This window comes from Chiloscyllium plagiosum, unplaced genomic scaffold (genome assembly GCF_037043375.1).
Source record: "Chiloscyllium plagiosum isolate Xiang-an unplaced genomic scaffold, Cpla_swu_hap1 HiC_scaffold_8, whole genome shotgun sequence".
NCBI classification, from domain to species: Eukaryota; Metazoa; Chordata; class Chondrichthyes; order Orectolobiformes; family Hemiscylliidae; genus Chiloscyllium; species Chiloscyllium plagiosum.
In genome coordinates this window covers 12,510,088-12,530,222 of record NW_028270146.1, presented here as the reverse complement: position 1 = coordinate 12,530,222, position 20,135 = coordinate 12,510,088, and the positions used below count along the sequence as shown (strand labels likewise).

The following is a 20,135-nucleotide window of genomic DNA, read 5'->3' as shown; positions in this document are numbered from 1 at the left end:
TGTATTCACAGAATTGCATGTTTAGGTTAGAGGGGGTATAGTAAACACTGATGTAAATGTTGCATGTAACCATTCTAATGCAGTATGTATAAATATCGTGTACTTTAGTGGGAAAGGTAAAATGTCACTGACCTCCAGTCTGAGCTGTAATTCAGGGCTTCACATGAAAGCCACATTCAGAGCAGTCTCTGTCCTCTCCCACAAATGTGGAAAAGGAGCTCCGAATGATTAATGATTGGTGCTACTGAACACAGGACTCGTATCTATTGCTTCTTGCAAGAGAGTTTCAGTCTTCTTTCATTTATGTTTTGTTGATAGGACTCTCAACCAGTTCTCCTGAATGATCTGTTTTTGATTTTAAGTTTATGTCTTCTGTGTCCTAGACTCACCAGCTAGTGGGATAAGTTTCAAAATTACAAGAAATTTCACATTTTACCATGGTTCAGGAAATGTAAACCTAGTTTGTGTAATCTCATCCCGTAAAGAGCTGAATTCCAGAGTTGAGGAGACACTGACAGCCCTTGACATAAAGGGCTTATTTGACTGAGTATGGTATCAAGAACCCACAGCAAAACAAGTCAAGGAATCAGGGAAAACTCTTCACTGGTTGGAGTCATATCTGGTGCAAATGAAGATAGTTGTGGTTGTTGGAAGGCAGTCATCTCAGTTCCAGGACATCTCATAGGAATTTCTCAGGGTACCGTCGAAGGTCCAATCATCCTCAGCTACTTCATCCTTCCATCATAAGGCCAAAGCTGGGATGTTCGTTGATGACTGCACAATGTTCAACATCACTCATGACTTCTCAGTCCCATGTCCAAATGCAGCAAAACCTGGACAATATCCAGCTCCAGCTTAAAGTGACATTTGCACCATACAAATACTAGGCAATGACTGTCTTTAACAAAAGAGAATATGTCCATAGTCTCTTGACATTCAATGGCTTAATCATCACTGGATCCCTCATTTTCAGCAACCTAGGGTTGAACTGAACTAAAGCTGAACTAAACTTTTTGATCTTAACAGTGGCTACAAGAGCAGGGCAAAGACTAGGAATCCTGCAATAAGTAACTGCCCTCCTGACTCCCAAAACCTGTCCATCATCAACAAGGCTCAAGTCGGGAGTGTGACGGAATACTCACCTCCTGCCTGGATGAGTGCAGCTCCAAAAACACTCAAGAAGTGTGACACCATCTAGGATAAAGCAATTCACATGGCACCACATCCGCAAACATTCAGTCCCTCCTTCACCCAACCTCCAAACAGCAATGTATACCATTTACATGATGCAGTGCATAAATTCATCAAGGCTCCTCAAACAGTATCTTTCAAACCCATGATTACTTCCAACCAAAATGACATGGGCAGAATACATATAGGAACACCACACCTGCAGGCTGTCCTCCAAGCCTCTCACCATCCTGACTTGGAAAAATATCACTGTTCCTTCACTGTCACTGGGCCAAAATCCTAGAATTCTCTGCCTAATGACATTGTGGGTCTACCTACAACATATCGACTGCAGTGATTCAAGAAGGCATCTCATCATCATTTTCTCAAGGGCACTAGGAGTGGGCAATAAATGCTGGGCCAGTCCAACTAGCACCACTCACATCCTATGAATAAATATTTTAAAATCTAACTCTTCAAGTGTTGGTAACATTCTGGTAAACCTCTGGTCCACATCTTCCATAATCAATACATATTTTGAGATGTTGTGCCCCGATCTAAGAGGCAACCTTTTCACGCAGAGGGTGGTATATATATATATATTCAGAGGACTTGATGGAGGCTTGTACACTTGCAACATTTAAAAGGCGTCTGGATAGATATATGAAGAGGAAGTGTTTGGAGAGATATGGGCCAGGTGCTGGCAGGTGGGACTAGATTAGGTTGAGATATCTGGTCAGCATAGCCGAATTGGACCGAAGGGTCTGTTTCTGTGCTATACATCTGTCTGTTAAGAACATTAGTTAAGAATGGAATTAAATCAATGGCAATGAATGACAAGGGGTCAGATGATGTGGAGTCAGTGTGGGTGGAGTTGAGAAACCACAAAGGGAAAAAAATCATAATGGAGTTATATACCGACCTCGTAATGGTGGTCAGGACCAGGAGCGAAAGATGTATTGGACAATAGATAGGGTATATCAGAAAGGCAGAGTCAAAGTGATCATGGCGACTTCAATATGCAGGTGGACTGAGTGAATAATGTTGCCAGTGGATTCAAAGAAAGGGAATACATGGAATGCTTACAGGATGGCTTTTTGGAACAGCTTATGATGGAGCCCACAAAGGAGCAGGCTATTCTGGACTTAATGCTATGTAATGAGCCAGACTTTATAAAAGATCTTAAAGTAAAGGAACACTTAGGAGGCTGTGATCATAATATGGCAATGTTCAGTGTGCAGTTTGAAAGAGAGAAAGCAAAATCAGATGTAATGGTGTTACTGTTAAATAAAGGTAATTACAAGGGCATGGGAGAGGAACATATGAAAATCGGCTGGAAGCAGAGCCTAGCGGAGAAGACAGGAGAACAACAATTGCAGGGGTTTCTGGGTGTAATTGAGGACATAGTACACAAGTTCATCCCAAAGAAAAGAAAGATTATCTGGGGGGATTAGACAGCCATGGCTGATAAAGGAAGTCAGGAAATGTATCGAAGAAAATGAAAGAGCCTATAAAGTGACCAAGAGCACTGGGAAATCAGAAGATTAGGAAGGCTACAAAAATAAACAGGATAACAAAGAGAGAAATAAGGAAGGAGAGGATCAAATATGAACATAGGCCAACCAGTAATATTAGAAATGATAGTAAAAGTTTCTTTCAATACATAAGAAACGAGAGGCAAAAGTAGACATTGGGCTTCTCCAAATTGAAGCTGGAAGGCTAGTGATGGGAGATAAGGAAATAGCTGAAGAACTTAATAAGTACTTTGCGTCAGTCTTCACAGTGGAGGACAGGAGTAATATCCCAACAATTAAGGAGAGTCAGGGGCAGAGTTGAGTATGGTAGCCATTACAAAAGAGAAAGTGCTCGAAAAGCTAAAAGGTCTAAAAATTGATAAATATCCTGGCCCGGATGGACTAAATCCTAGAGTTCTGAGGAGGTGGCTGAGGAAATAGCGGAGGCATTGGTCGTGATCTTTCAAAAGTCACTGGAATCAGGGAAAGTCCCAGATGATTGGAAAATCGCTGTTGTAACCCCATTGTTCAAGAAAGGATCAAAACAAAAGATGGAAAATTACCGGTTGATTAGCCTAACCTCAGTTGTTGATATAATTCTATAATCCATCTAAATTCTTAGAAGTGCAGGGTTGGATTAGAACAAGTCAGCATGGATTTAATAAGGGGAGGTCATGCCTGACAAACCTGTTAGAATTCTTTGAAGAGGTAACAAGTAGGTTAGACCAGGGAAACCCAATGGATGTTTTATATCTAGACTTCCAAAAGGCCTTTGATAAGGTGCCTCATGGGAGGCTGCTGAGTAAGGTGAGGGCCCACGGTGTTCAAGGTGAGCTTGAGGATTGGCTGTCTGACAGAAGACAGAGTTGGGATAAAAGGTTCTTTTTTGGAATGGCAGCCAGTGACAAGTGTTATCCTGCAGGGTTCAGTGTTGGGGTCACAGCTGTTCACTATTAATGATCTGGCTGAAGGGACTGGGGGCATTCTGGTGAAGTTTGCCAATGATACAAAGTTAGGTGGACAGGCAGGTAGTACTGAAGAGTTGGGGAGGCTGCACAAAGATTTAATCTTCGAGGAGAAAGTGAGGACTGCAGATGCTGGAGATCAGAGCTGAAAATGTGTTGCTGGAAAAGCGCAGCAGGTCAGGCAGCATCCAAGGAACAGGAGAATCGACGTTTCTGAAGAAGGGCTTATGCCCGAAACGTCGATTCTCCTGTTCCTTGGATGCTGCCTGACCTGCTGTACTTTTCCAGCAACACATTTTCAGCTCTGCACAAAGATTTAGACAGTTTAGGAGAGTGGCCCAGGAAACGGCTGATGAAATTCAATGTGAGCAAATGCGAGGTATTGCACTTTGGAAAAAAGAATACAGGGATGGACTATTTTCTAAATGGTGAGAAAATTCATAAAGCCGAAGTACAAAGGGATCTGGGAGTGCTAGTCCAGGATTCTCTAAAGGTTTACTTGCAGGTTGAGTCCGTGATTAAGAAAGTGAGTGTAACGTTGTCTTTTGTCTCAAGAGGGTTGGAAAATAAAAGCAGCGATGTGCTTCTGAGATTTTATAAAGCGCTAGTTAGGCTCCATTTAGAGTATTGTGTCAAAATTTGGGCCCCACACCTCAGGAAGGACATACTGGCACTGTCCAGCAGTGATTCACATGGATGATCCCTGGAATGGTAGGCCTAACATACGATGAATGGCTGAGGATCCTGGGATATTATTCATTAGAGTTTAGAAGGTTGAAGGAAGATCTAATAGAAACTTGCAAGATAATGCATGGCCAAAAAGGGTGGACACTGGGAAGTTGTTTCCATTCGGCGGAGATACTAGGACCGTTGGGCACGGCCTTAGAATTGGAGGGGTTCAATTTAGAATGGAAATGAGACATTTCTTCAGCCAGAGAATGGTGGGCCTGTGGAATGCACGGAGCGCAGTGGAGGCCAGACGTTAAATATCTTCAAGGCAGAGATTGATAAATTCTTGATCTCGCAAGGAATTAAGGGATACGGGGAGAATGCGGGTAAGTGGAGTTGAAATGTCTATCAGCCGTGATTAAATGGCGGAGTGGACTCGATGGGCCGAATGGCCTTACTTCCACTCCTATGTCTTATGGTCTATAATGACTACAACTGTACACAATACTGTAGATATGGTCTCACCAGGGCTTTGCATATTTCTGACAAAACTTGTTCTTAATACTTAGAATATTAGCTGTTATAACGAGAGGACTGCTAGCCTTTTCTATCACTTTTAAATCCCTGATTACTGTCGTTTTAATTATGCATGTACATGGGTCCTCAAATTCAATTGGTAATTAAAAAGGTAAAGTTGTCATTATCCCACCAGACCATTGGCTGCTGTCTCATTAGAGAGAGATGGCCATTAGTGGTTTAACCTCAGTGTCACTGTGCCTCAGGCTAAGCGAAAGGTTCAGAAACATAGTCCTTCATGGTAACCTTAGCCGTTGTAGGAATTGAACCCAATTTATTGATATCACTCCACATTGCAAACAAGCCATCCAACTATCTGAGCTTTCTAACCCAGTTGCATTCTAACCATATGAATTAAAATAGTGTGGAGGAAATTAAATGTCTATTGAAAGCAACCTCCCCACAGCCATTTGAATTATGAATTTTATTCCTGCCCAAGGTAATCATTTTTGATTAATGGATATGCATAGTCTCTGCAGTAGATTAAATTTGGAAATTATCCTACAAGTCAGAATCTCGATCTGGAAAAGTGTTAACATTTGTTTTGAACTTTGCATTTGTGTTTTTTTAAACTTTTTTTTCTTAAAAATGTTTCTCCAGTAAACATCCTACATGTTTATTCAACTAGTTCACTTTACCATCCTCAGGGTTAATTGGAATTGAAGACATGCTAAACCCAGATTTCGGAGATGCAGTTGAAGCACATCGTGGTGATGTTCCAGTCTTCTGGCCCTGTGGAATTACTGCATCAGAAGCTATTAGGAGCTGCAGTAAGATTCAGAGATACAAAGCTTGAGTAGTTTTAGACTACAACTAAAGAATTTTTGTGTGAATAATTTTACCAACAGTAAATTATTTAAAAAGAACCATGCGTTTACATAACACATTTTTACACCCTCAGAGCATCCCAGAGTTCTTTACTGCCAATGCTGTTTTTTTTGAAGTGCAATTATTGTTGTGATATGGGAAACTCAATAGCCAAATTGCATATAATGCAAACAACAAGGAATAAGTGTACAGATGCTGTTTTTGGCATTATTGGTGACAGGGTGAATTTTACCAGGACACTAATGCCTTGATTCTTTTCATGTTATGGCTGTGGGTTCCATTAAATCCACTCAAGGATCAAGCAGAGCCTCTGCTTGATGTCTCATTTGAGAGACAGTGTGTCTAATAGTGTAGCACTTGCAGTACACACTGGCAATGTTGACCTAGATATTGTACTGAAATTTCTGGAGTGGACCTTGAATCCTCAACATGTCAACTCAGTGGTGGGAGTACTATGAACTGAGCCGAATTCTAGGGTGAAAATTGTAGACTCTTAAAAAGTAAAACAACAATGACCTCAGTATATATTGGCCAAATTGCAAAATGCTTTAGATACACACGACTATTAAGTAGGATGCATAGTGGGGGGGGGGGGGGGGGGGGGGGGGGGGGGGGGGGGGATTTTCTTGTTGAAAAGAGAAATATGGCATTATCTTCTCATTTCTGTGAGAATGTAGAGTGTAAGTTGCTTTAACTTGCATAAAAATGTTTTTGTATTGAGAATTGTAGAAGAGTTGGGTGTTTACAGTAAGGGATTTGGAGCAATGAGTGCATTGAAGGCAGGAGCAAGGAAGATATTAAACAGGTTGAACAGCAGATGGCTGTCTTCAGACTGGTGGAAGATAACAAGGTTGCAAGATAAGAATTATGAGAGGAAGTGGACAGTTTGCTCCAAAGGCAGAAAGAGTTTGAGAAATGGGAAACATGATTTAGACATTTGAAAAACCGGGAAGTAATCATATCTTTCAATGATAAATAACACAGTCTCCTTTATAGAGCACAGAAAAAGGCGCTTTAGCCCACCAATTTTGTGCTGGTCAAAAAAAAAACCATCTAACTATTCTAAATCCATTTTCCAGCACATAGCCTTGTCAGCCTTGGCATTGCAAGTGTATCTCTAAAATCTTCTTAAGTATTAATGAGGGTTTCTGGCTCTACCACCTTTGCAGGCAGTGATTTCCAGATTCTCACTGAGCGCAAATGTTTTTCCTCATGTTCCCTCTAAATCTTCTGCCCCTGCCTTAACTCTATGCTCCCTGGTCCTTGATCCCCCCAACAAGGGAAAAATTTCTTCCTGCCTATCCTATTTGTGCACCTCATAATTTTGTACATCTCAATCATGTCCCTCCACTCTTGAACCTCCTCTGCTCAGAGGAACACACCTCCAGCCTATCCAATTTGTCTTCATACCAAAAACTTTAAAGTCCAAACAACATCTTGGTAAATCTCCTCTACTCTCTCCAATGCTATCACATCCCTCCAATAAAGTGAATACCAGAACTGCACACCGTGCTTTAAGTTGTGGTATAATTAACTTTTCGGCAGTTCCAGCATATCTTCACTGTTCTTAAATTCTTTAGACCATTGAACAGTACATCATAGGAGCAAGCTTTTGGCCCACGGTGTCTGTGCTACCATGCCTAAATGATATTCTAAACAATTCCTTTCTGCCTGCAAGTGGACCATATCCCTTGATTCCTTGCCTGTCCGTGTGTCTGTCTGAATGCTTTTTAAAACTTTGCTAGCATATCTGCTTCTACCATCTCTTCTGGTGATATGTTCCAGGCACCTACCTCCATCCTCGTACATCTCCTCTAAACATTCCCCCTCTCAACTTAAATGGGCAACATGGTGGCTCAGTGGTTAGCGCTTCTGCCTCACGGTGCCAGGAACCTGGGTTCAACTTCAACCTCTGGCGATTGTCTGTGTGGAGTTTGCATATTCTCCCCATGTCTGTGTGGGTTCCCTCTGGGTGGTCCGGTTTCCTCCCACAGTCCAAAGATGTGCAGATTAGGTGAATTGGCCATGCTAAATTGCCCATAGCATTCAGGAATGTATAGGTTAGTCAGAGGTTAATGTAGGGGAATGAGTGTGGATGGTTTACTCTTTGGAGGGTCGATGTGGACTTGTGGGCCAAATGGCCTCTTTCCACATTGTAAGGATTCTATTCTATGCCCTCTAATGTTTGACTTTTCCACCTTGGGGAAAAAGACTCTGACTATCCACCCTATCTACGCCTCTCATAATGTAAACATCACATATAACACCATGTTATAGTCCAGCACATTTATTTGAAAGCACAAGCTTTCAGAGCACTGTTCCTTTGTCAGGAAACTAGTGGAGTGGGATCATAGGACACAGAATTTATAGTATAAGATCAAGTAATGCAATGTATTGAACAAACTTAGATTGCTGTTAAGTCTTTAATCACTTAGAATGGGGTGCAGGTTTCGATTGGTTAATATGTAAATCCCGGAACATCTTTCAAGTCACAGTCCCGAGACAACTTAAGGTTTACTCACTATAAAAAATAGTGACACCTCAGACAATGATGAAAGGTGTGAGATTAGGGTCTGTCTGTATCCCAACCTTGTGTCAGATTGGTTCTATTTCCATTTATAAAATGTCACATGGACTCACTGCCTACAGATTGGGTACTTTTTGAATAAAATAGAATGTATCTGCAAATACAAATCTACAAATGCAAATTCACCCCATCGACTTACATGTGTGTGTACATGTGTGTGTGTATGCTTGGTAGAATGTGTGCACAAGTGTGACGGGAGTATATGCGTTTGAGAGGGTGTGTGCGTGTGAGCTTGTGTATGAGAGGGGGTCTGTGTGAGTGTCTAAGAGTCTGTGTGTATGTGTGCTTGTGGGTGAGTGTATGTGTGAGCATATAGTGTAGTGGGGTCACCTTATACACAAGCACACATACATTCACATGCACTCTTACACACAATTGCACACACATGCACACACACCCACACCCAGTGTCATAAACACACACATGCTCTTTCACAGGCATATACTGTATCACACACACGGACACACTCACTCTCACAAGCACACACACTCTCTCTCTCCCTCACACACACACGCCACTCACATATAAGTCTCTGGGGTGAATTTGTATTTGCAGATACATTCTATTTTGTTCAAAAAGCATACAATCTAAAAGCAGTCAGTCCATGTGACATGTTATGAATTCCTACTTTGGAAATAGAACCAATCTAACTCAAGGTTGGGATACAGACAGACCTAAACTCTCACTTTTAATGCATTGTCTGAACTGAGATGTAAGCTTTTTTTTTATTTTGAGAAAATCTTAAGTTGTCTCAGGACGTAACTTGAAAGAAGTTCTGGGATTTACATACTAATCAGTTGAAACCTGCGTCCCCATTCTAAGTGATTAAGGACTTGATAGCAATCTAGGTTTGTTCAATACATCACATCAATTGTGTGACACTTTGATCTCTAACCATAAATTCTGTGTCCTATGATCCTGCCCCACTAGTTACCTGATGAAGGAGCAGTGCTCTGAAAGCTTGTACTTTCAAATAAACCTGTTGGACTTTAACCTGGTGTTGTGTGATTTTTAGCTTTATCTACCCCTTCCAACACTGGCACCTCCACCTCATGGCTCTCATAGTGTTTGTATACTTAATTATCAGATTCCCCCCTCAGTCTCTGATGCTGTAGGGAAAGCAATCTAAGTTTATCCAACCTCTCCTTATCGTTAATATATTCCAGTCCAAGCAACATTCTGGTAAACGTCTTTTGCAGCCTTTCCAAAGCTTCCATATCTTTCCTATAGTGTGGCAACCAGAACTGCATACAGTGTTCCAAATGTGGATCAACTAAAGTTTTATATAACTGCAACATGATTTGTCAACATTTACACTCAATACCTTGACCGATGAAGGCAAGCTTGCCTTCTTTATCATCTTATCTACTTGTGTTGCTACTTTCAGCAAGTTGTGGACTTGCACCCCAAGATATGTCTGTACATCTTTTGATAGCCTTCCTCTCTATTGATCACTCCACCAATATTCATTTTGTCTGCAAACTTACTAATCGGACCACTACATTTTTATCCATATCATTTGTATATATTTAAAACAACAGAAGCCCAACACTGATCCCTGCGGAACATCACTAGTTATGGACCTCCAACTGTAAAATGACCCTTCCACAATTACGTTCTGAATTCTATGACCAAGCAAATTTTGTACCTAACTTACCAACTCATCTTGGATCCCATGTGACTTAATCTTTTAGACCAGCCTTGCATGAGGGATCATGTCAAATGCTTTAGCAAAGTCCGTGTAGACAACATTCACTGCTGTACTCTCATCAAACATCTTCATCTCTTAATCAGAAAACTCAATTTTGTGAGACAAGACCTCTCCCATACAAAGCCATGGTGACTATTCCTAATAAGTCAACTCTTTTCCAAATGCAAGTCAATCCTGTCCCTAAGTATCTTCTCTAGTAATGACTTTGCCACTCATATAAGACTCACCAGCATATAATTTCCTGGGTTGTCCCTAGGAGAAATTGGCTCCTGATCTCATTACAGCTTTCCATTTCATTACATGGATAAAATATCTGAATTCCAGAAGTAAGGTGGTATTTGACTCAGTGTGGCATCAAGAAGCTGTAGAAAAAGTTGGAATTAAGGGAGAAGCGCTCTGCTGGTTGGAATCATACTCAACATAAAAGTTATGGTTGTTGGAGAAAATAAGTAAGAAGTAACATTTGTGCAACACATGGCCAGTTCCACAAAGAGAGAACTAACCATTATCACTTGATATACAATGGCATTATCATCTGTAAAACTCCCACTATAAATATTAATTACTGTTAACCAGATGCTGAATTAGACAAACCATGGGAGTACTATAGCAACAAGAGGAGAAGAGAGGCTGAGAAATTCTGTGATGAATAGTTCTCCTGTCTCACCAATCCTTATCTACCATCTGCAAGCTGCAAATCAGGTGTGTGATGGAATATTTTCCACTTAACTGGGTGAGTGCAGCTCCAACAACACTCAAGAAGCTTGGCACCATTCCAGGACAAAGTAGTCCATTTGATTTCCACCCCATGCACCACCTTCAACTTTCTCTCTCTCTCTCGGGTGCCACCAAAAACCTACTTCTTTGATAAAACTTTTGGTTATCTTTCCTGATATTTCACTTGTATGGTTCGGTGTCAAAAAGCAAAATGTTTTTATAGATTTTGCCACTCTATGCCTTTGGTAAGTGCTATTGGATCTTTCACTAAGAATGTGCTATATTAGTGTAAGTCTTTTTTCCACCAAATTTCTAGAAAATGATGGTGGATGTTTGGGAACTGGAGTGAATTATACAAATATTGTTAAAGTCCATTAGTGGACTTTATGATATGCCTATATGAAAGAAATGATATGCCTATATGAAAGAAATACTAACACTTAAATAGCCCTCACCAATAAACCTGTAACCTATATGCATATTGTGAATGTCAATATAGAATTGATTCCATCCTTCTCTTCAAAATCATGGAAATAGCATTGTAATTGATCTTTTTTTTTAACTTGCAGAATCTGGTCTGGCTTTCACCCATGCTCCTGGCTGCATGTTCATTACTGACCTGCAGAGTGAGCAGGAGGTGGCCAGTGACTTTGCTGCTGATGCAGAAATCCCACATGTTTTTTGCATTTCTCAGAATCCAGTTCACTATAGCGTTGCCTCGGCTGCTGCTGTAGAAAAATTCAAAGCCTTGGATAGTCTGATTCAGCAAGATCCAGGTAGGAAGAGGATGCTAAGTACAGCTTAATGATGATGTGTTTTGGGTTTCAAATGTGAGTCTATACTAAGGAAGCATAGTTACCCTATTGATAGCCCTGAAATTAGGAGATTCTCCACCAGATTCCTGCAGCTACCTGGCTTCATTATTGGCTCTATTATCTATATATGTACTAATGGGTTTTTCCAAATGGGGAGAGGAACAGTTATATTTATCAATTCTGCAATTTCTAACACGATTGTTTCTACATTTCCCTAAACCTAGAGTTGCTGAGAATATTTACACATTACTGATGCCCTGGTTGAAATGATCTGACTTAACCACAGTATTAAGACTCAAACCAGGAGCTTCTTCACTATAGGACAAATTATTTCATATACTACTTTTAACATTATCAGGAATCCCAAGGGACAATATGAGATTAACCATTAAGGCAGATGACCAAATGTCTGCAACATATAAGGTCTAAGTTGGATTTTAAAATTGGAAAAGGTATAGGATAGGTTTGGGAGGTAATTCCAGAACTCAAGGCCTAGGTAGCTGAAAGCACAGTATGTTAATGGGGTATAATATATAAACATAGAAATGAGGAGTAGGAATAAGCCATTCAGCCCTTTGATTCTGCTCTGCCATACAATATGATCATGGCTGATCCTCTATTTCAGTGCTATTGACCCTGTGTCTCAATGCTATAAGTCCTCTAACTCAGAGCCATGTTTTAGTTTGCATTAATGTGTTTTTTCATCATTTGGGAATTTGAGTTTTTTAAGTTGCGGCAGATGCGTTTTGGTGTCATTTTTTTGAAAGTTTTGTTTTAAACAGGTCAGTGAGCTAAGTATATACTTCCATAAAGAGCATGTGATTTAATCAAGAGGTGAGAAAGATACCTGTACTGTAACTTAATGAAGTGTTGACAAAGTGGAGCTTTTATGGCTGGAATAACTACACATGCTGGTATGCTGTCACTAAGTCACCCTTTATTTACACATGTACAGTACATGGAGTCTGACCAGTTAGCTCACAGCCAGTCCCTGGAGTGAGAAGACTCTCTGAGACTCCTGTTTATATCTGTCAGCCAGGGCTCCCTGATTGACCTTGTACTTAATGACATCCACCTGGCCAACCTCATTCCAATCCCCAAAATGCCATTACCAGAGTGACTAGTTTAGTTTGACTTCACTTCAGAAGACTGAGGAGTTCAATTCAGAAGAACAGCTTATGTATGAGTAGAGGAGTTTTGTTTGTTATGTCGCCAAGCTATATTGAAATTTTCAAATTATCAAAACTGAAAGCCGCTTATGCCTGCAGAACTATAAAGAAGTTTAAAACTGTCACAGCAGACCAAGAAGGAGAACTGGAAAGAGCCAGTTAAGTAATAAATGAGGGAGTTTAGCTACAAAATGGTTGAATTGTTACGATTGAGGATCTGAAAAGGATATTATAAAAGAGATTGGATCTAGTGTGTGTGTGTGTGTGTGTGTGTGTGTGTGTGTGTGTGTGTGTGTGTGTGTGTGTGTGTGTGTGTGTGACATATCTTTGCATTTTCTTCTTTTGTAGAATGAACTTGCATTCTGGTGTTTAAAACAAGCATTTACAGCCTTATGTGAATTGGTTCATAGACTAAGCACCACAAGGCGACTAACTGTAAAATTAAATTTATGCTCCATCAAACCACATTTCACTCTCAGATCTGACTTGAATAGTATTGCCATCACTTGGGATTGTAATATCAAGTGCCAGTGGCAGAGTAATTAAAATTGGGGATGCACAATTGTCGAGATGCAGGAGAATGTAGATTTCTCTGAGAGTTGTAGGGCAATGGGAGGTTACAGATATAGCGATAACTCACCAGCTTTATCTGCTGGGGGGTAGGTAGAGATTCTAGAACAGAAAGAATATTACTGCAAAATGTGCTTATAACAAAATTCTTGATTGCAACTGAGTTACCACAAGCAAGACCGATTGGACTGATTTTCAACATGCAATAACAGTTATGTCTTGTTCTAATTGCCATTATTCAGAACTAGTACAATTGAATAGCACGTCTTAAAATGTAAACCAAGTTGGAATTGAAATCTATGAAATGTTTTTTATGTTCTGGACAGGCAATCGAGGAATCAAGCATTTGTTAATTGAAAAACAGCTGCTAAAAGCATGTCTCTCTCTTTCAAATGCAAAATCTGTGCTCATAACCACTGGATTTCCAACCCACTTCAATAACCAGCCTCCAGAAGAGACAGATGGTCCTCCAGGAGCTATTGCTATAGCAGCCATGTTGCAAGCCCAGAAGAAAAACGTTGTCATAGTAACAGATCAAAGAGCCTTAGAGATGAACAAAAAGATTATTGAAGAAGCAGTTGAGCAAGGTGCTTATTCTTTTCCTTTTAAAAAGTAAAATGCTGATGTTTAGACAGCAAAGAAAAATTGAAAATTTTAGGGCAGTACTAATTGGAGGTGACGGAGTCAAGTCCACTAGCTGGAGAGTCAGAAAGAATCCTGCACCACCTGTTTTGGAAGGTCTGCCAAACTAATTGTCATTCAAGATCAATTATCCGAGATGGATGCCTCACTCACTGACTCTTGCTGGTCAGTCAGTGGCCAGCAACTCTTTTGAATTGCAATTACTGCTGGAACAAAATCCGCCAAAGCCGAGGAATTATCATTTGTTCCCAAGCCACAAGTGAGAAATTTTGTGGAGATGCACATATTACTTTGGGAGGGGGTGAAGGGATGCGGGGGAGGTGCATGATATGTAGTGGAGAGCAGGTGGGTGGAGGGGCAGAGCTGGCAGCAAAGACAGGGTTGTGTCTCTCAATAGTTAAAAATTAGAATGGATTGTTCATTAGTTCTGATGAATCTGTCCATTTCACTTGCAATTCCGACTGACTGCCTGTCTACAGCCAACATTCACAGTTTCTATTTACTTTCTATTCTTTTTTGTTTTTAGGAAGGTTAAAAACCACTGTCCCTATCGTTAGCTTCCAGGATAATGGCAAGGATTCAGCCCTCATGTTCCTTTGTCATGATGGTGATCCCCAGTTTCCAAGGTAAATGTTAACAAGTATGGTTTGGAGAGGCAACGTGTGTGTGTGTAAGTTAAATAAATGAAAAGAGTAGTTCTATGGGGAACACAGAAGTTGTTTCATGAATATATGGTAATTTGTAAGTCATTTATACGTACATCCAGTCATTGACAGGTTATTGAAAAATTTTGTGTAACTATGTGGACAGGTTTGATCATCTCATAGCAATAGAACGAGCTGGAATGGCTGCAGATGGCAATTACTACAATGCACGGAAAGTAAATATTAAACACTTGGTGGATCCCATTGACAAGCTTTTCCTAAAAGCACAGGACATCCCTGGAATTTCCACAACAGGTAACTGCAAACATATTTTCGGTTGAAATTCCTCCTGTGTACTGACAGAACAGAAATTGCAATAATTGCTTCGGTGAGTGCAGCCAGAACTGTACTCCAGGGGCTCAATGCTATCTTCGACAAATGAGATTGCTTGATTGGTGTCCTTGCCATTAGACTTGCTATGCATTTCCCCACCCCATCAGTTCAACTGTGGTTAGGATTAATAGGAGCTATGAGAGGCAATGCAGCAAATCACTGAGGTTATTTCAACAGTTCCTATCTCCACTATACCCAAAGACACCTCTTTTAGAACCCTTGAATGTAGATCATCAAAGTGCAGGGTTATGTTTATGTGGTGAATCTCTGAAGGACAAGAACAGCAAAGCTTTGGGAAATTCACCACATAAACATAACCCTGCACTTTGATGGTCTACATTCAAGGGTTCTAAAAGAGGTGTCTTTGGGTATAGTGGATCCATTGACTTTCCCTAACTTATAGAATAGTCCCAGTGGATTGAAAGATAGTAAATACAATACTGCAATTCAAGGCCGGAGAGAGAAAACAGGTATCTCGTGGCCATTTAGCCTGACATCAGTCGGTGAGAAAATGCTGAAGTCCATTCTTAAGAAGTCGGACACTTTGCCTAACCACAATATTCTGAGTTAGCTGGGTTTTCTAAAGGAAGTATCATATATTATAAATCTAATGGAGATTTTTTTTCAAGATAGTACCAGCATAAAGAAGAACTAGTCAATATACTATATCTGGGTTTTGAAAAGTGATCTGACAGAGCACCACTTGCTGAAATGATGGTAGTGTATTAGCGTGAATGTTTGTTTAAAGGCTAGAAAGCAGAGCTGGAATGAATAGGTCTCCATTAATAAGGAACACTATATCTGTCTAAGTTTACTAGATTGATTCCTGAGGTAAGTAAATTACCTTATAAGGACAAATTAAGTTGAATAGTTCCCTAGAGTTTAGTCAAATGAGAAAGTTTCATTGAAAGGTTTTGACATGGAAGGTACCGTAAGATTGATTCCCCTAGCTGGAGAATCTAGAAATGAGACTGAATAGGTTCAGTGTAATGAGTTAATCATCCAGGACTGAGTTGAGGAGAACTACTTCCCTCAGAAGGTTGTGAATCTTTGAAATTATCTACTCCAGAAGGTTGTGAATACTTCGTTCTGAGTATATTCAAGGCTGAGATCAATCGATTTGTACATTAAGGGTATTGAGGAACCTGGGGGCAGGATGGGAAATTCGAGTTGAGATTGAAGATTAGCCATTATCCACAAGTGGACCTGCTCCTATTTCTTATCTTCTTGCATACCTACAAGGGCTAATCACTGTGCTTCCATTTTTATCACTATTCTTCCATCATCTCAGTCTGAATACTGGCATACAACCAAATCTTAGTGGTCTGTCTCAATCCTCCTGGGCTAAAGGAGATAAGATATCAGCAGACTGTCATTCCAGGTTGCTACTTGGGAATCTGTTCAGTAAATGTTTGATATTTGTTGTGAATCAAATCTGTGCTTGCTGACACACTGGCTCAATTAAGCAGCAGCTCAATTTTAAAATTCTCATCCCTGTGTTCGGATCCCATCAGATCCTATGTCTGTAACCTCCTGAAAACCTTTTACCCCTTGAGATCTCTACATTCCTCCAATGAATACATCAAATTGGACCCCATATACAAACCACTCAGCTACAGAATTGGAAATACAAAAAACAGAGACAATAAATACCAGGTGTGATAGACCACCAACACTTTATCAATGTCACCTAGTAGGATGATAAAGCATCTATAGAAAAGCACACCAGCTCAGCAAACAAATCTATAACCTCATCCACAACCCATGCTACCAATTCTCTTACAATTGCACAATCCTAATTTTTATCATTCCACCGTTGGGCCTCAGCTGTCTTGGCCCTGAAGTCCTTCACTAAACCTTAAAAAGTATTTTGAAATATTTAAAACACCATGGCATCCAAGGTTATGGGCCAAATGCTAGGAAATGGGTTAGAGTAAATCGGCGCTTAATATCCAGAACAATCATGATGAACTGAAGGCTCTGTTTCCATTACGTAACACTCTATGGCTCATCCTCTCCTACTCCCTTTAAGATTACTCTTAAAACATATCTTAATGTTTCCGACCTTAGCACAGTGTTAAATAATTTTACTATGATTATGTTTCTATGAAGTGCCTGTGAAATCTTTGCTTCATTAAAGGTGTCGTATAAACGTAAGCATTGGTGAGAATTTGGCTGAGATTGCATGCCTGAACTGATATTTACTGTTCAGACACTTGATCACAAATTGAATCTTTATGAAGCAGTTCTTAATTTGACTGTTCCTCTCCTCTCACCCTTCTTTAAGTTAAAAATCACACATCACCAGGTTATAGTCCAACAGCTTTATTTGGAAGTACTAGCTTTCAGGCCACTGCTCCTTCATCAGATAGCTGTGGAGCAGGATCATAAGACACAGAATTTATAGCAAAAGATTACAGTGTCATGCAACTGAAACAATATATTGAACAAACTGTATTGCTGTTAATTCTTTCATCTTTTAGAATGGGTTGCAGGTTTTGGTTCATTAATACGTAAATCCCAGAACTTCTTTTAAGTCACATTCTTGAGATAACTTAAGGTTTTATTATAAAAAGGTGACATCTCAGCTCAAACTGTGCAATAAAGGTGTGAGGTTAGAGTCTGTCTGTATCCCAGTCTTGAGTCAGACTGGTTCTACTTCCAAAATAGGAATTTATAAAATGGACTTAAAAGAAGTTCTGGGATTTACTTATGAATATCTTATGATCCTGCTCCACAGCTACCTGATGAAGGAGCAGAACTCCAAAAGCTAGTAGTTTCAAATAAACCTGTTGGACTATAACTTGATGTTGTGTGATTTTTAACTTTGCAAAACTGAGGACTGCAGATGCTTGAAATCAAGAGTCAAGATTAGAGTGGTGCTGAAAAAGCACAGCAGGTCAGGCAGCATCCGAGGAGCAGGAAAATCGGCGTTTCGGGCAAAAGCCTTCATCAGGAATGCTTTTCCAGTACCATTCTAATCTTGACTCTGATTTTTAACTTTGTCCACCCCAGTTCAACACCGGCACCTCCACATCATGGCCTTCTTAAACATGTCTACAAAGGTCAAATAGTCCGTTCAAAAAGGGACTAATGTGCCATATCTGAGGAGTAAATCTATCTCCTTTCATTTTGTTCAATTGCTGATCATTTCATGATGTTATTTCAAAAATTAATGTAATCCCTGGAGTTGATTTCCCTTTTACTAAGTTTTCTTGACAGTAGTAATTAGAAGTGTTTAACCTGAATTTCCAGCAGTTGTTCAAAGCAAAATGATTGAAAGACATGCTTAAGAATACATTCCATCTATATGACTGTGGAAGGGCAAACATGTAAAGATAGGAGCAAAAACATTACAGAATCAGAAGATCGTTTAGTCTGCCATATAGTAGTTGTATCTCTTTTATTCCCTCAATTTCTTTATTTGCTGGGTTTGTTGTGTCTCTGTTCTCTAGGTATTGGAGATGGAGGGAATGAACTGGGAATGGGAAAGGTGAAAGAGGCCGTGAAAAAATACATAAACAATGGGGATCTCATAGCTTGTGATGTTGAAGCAGATTTTACAGTTATTGCAGGTGAGTGTATTGGGTATCGTAACAGTCAGTTGGAAACTCCAAAGATTGACTTTGACAATGCAAATTTTCAAAAACAAAATGATGTCAACATTTTTTCTGTAGTTATTTAACCTGTGACCTTCAAGAACTGATGACATGTTGATTATAAGGACACAGTTGGTAAGGTGCAGGGACAGAAAATATGCAAATTATGATTCTTGAACTGTTTGGTTTACAAAACTAAGCTGTGATGAATGTAAGATTTGGGGACAAAAAAACGGCAAATGCTGGAATCCAATGTAGACAAGCAAGAGGCTGGAGAAACACAACAAGCCAGGCAGTATCAGTTTGTGGAGAATTCGACATTTTGGGTATAACTCAGGAACGGAGGTGGGGATAGGGGGAGCTGCAGATAAAGGGGGTTTGAAGGGTTATAGGTGGGGAGAGGGTCAGAATGGTGAGGTAATGGTAAGTGAATACAGGTGGGGGGTGACCTGATTGGTCAGTGGGAGGAATGAATCCAGTTGGTAGCTAAAAGGAAGTGTCAGTGCCAGGAATGGAAGGGAGGAGGCGGTGCTGGAGAGGGAGTCAGGGCATAGATGGGAAGGTCATTTGAAATTGGAGAACTCAATGTTGAGTCCTCTGTACTATAGGCTGCCCAGGCAGAAGATCAGGTGTTGTTCCTCCAATTTGTGGCCTGATTCGCTGTAGCAATGGAGGAAGCTGAGGATGGTCATGTGAGAGAATAAGTGAAAAAGGGAATTGAAATGGTTAGTGACTGGGAGTCAGGCTGGCCCATACTGGCCCTGAGGAGATGCTTGGTGAAAAGTGTCCTGAGTTTACTTTTGGTCTCGCTGACGTAGAGAAGACCGCATCGGGGGCACCGAATGAAGTAAACTGGGTTGGAGGAGAGGCAGGTGAACCTCTGTCTCACCTGGAAGGACTGGTTGAGGCCCTGAATGGAGATGAGGGAAGTTCTAGCTGTGATCGGCGGAAGTAATCACTCACTCATCACTCACTCACTCAGTGAGTAGTTAGGATATGAAATGCATTTCCTGGCAGTCTGGTGGATTCAACTGAGGCATTAAAGAAGGTATAGGATGATTATTTGGATAAGAAAATATACAATGGTGTGAGGCCAAAGTAGGAATTGACATTAGGCAATAACGCTGAATTAAAGAGCCAGTTTAGGCACAGTGGGCCAACTGCCCTCTATCTGTGCTGTAAAATCTCTTGCTGTAAGATTGTGTGTTTAGTTTCTGAAGAAATTAGGATTCATGGATAAAAAAAATCAATGATTCCCCAGAAGGGCTTGAAGAATCTCAATTCATGAATAACCTAAAGCACACAAAATAGAAATGTGATTTTAGTGCATGATTAACCTGCACTTGTACAAAGTAATGCAGTCAGGATACAAGTTTTATTTGCTTTTGCACTATTGAATGGCTCCACACTATAGGTGGCAACCCAATTTCAGATGATACTGACACCATTTAAAAATGGCATGTACTACTTCAAATCAGCCTGCAACTCTTAAAGGGAAGATGCATTTTGGCTGAAGCAAGCATTGGAAGTCATAGAACATTACAGCGCAGTACAGGCCCTTCAGCC

General features: G+C 40.3%; 1 protein-coding gene across 5 annotated transcripts in view; it reads left to right on the top strand.

The window, feature by feature from the left end:
- Positions 1-20,135, top strand: part of dglucy (D-glutamate cyclase) — a 123,762-nt gene that overhangs the window by 83,849 nt on the left and 19,778 nt on the right. For all 5 annotated transcript variants that reach the window (XR_006312687.2, XM_043696939.2, XM_043696936.2 and 2 more), the window contains 6 exons: positions 5,542-5,664; positions 11,307-11,513; positions 13,618-13,878; positions 14,460-14,559; positions 14,744-14,892; positions 18,426-18,545. Coding sequence is in view for 4 of the 5 variants with exons in the window: in XM_043696939.2 (XP_043552874.2) it covers positions 5,542-5,664; positions 11,307-11,513; positions 13,618-13,878; positions 14,460-14,559; positions 14,744-14,892; positions 18,426-18,545 (960 nt within the window). In the remaining variant the exon portion in view is untranslated. The remainder of the gene's footprint in view (positions 1-5,541; positions 5,665-11,306; positions 11,514-13,617; positions 13,879-14,459; positions 14,560-14,743; positions 14,893-18,425; positions 18,546-20,135) is intronic.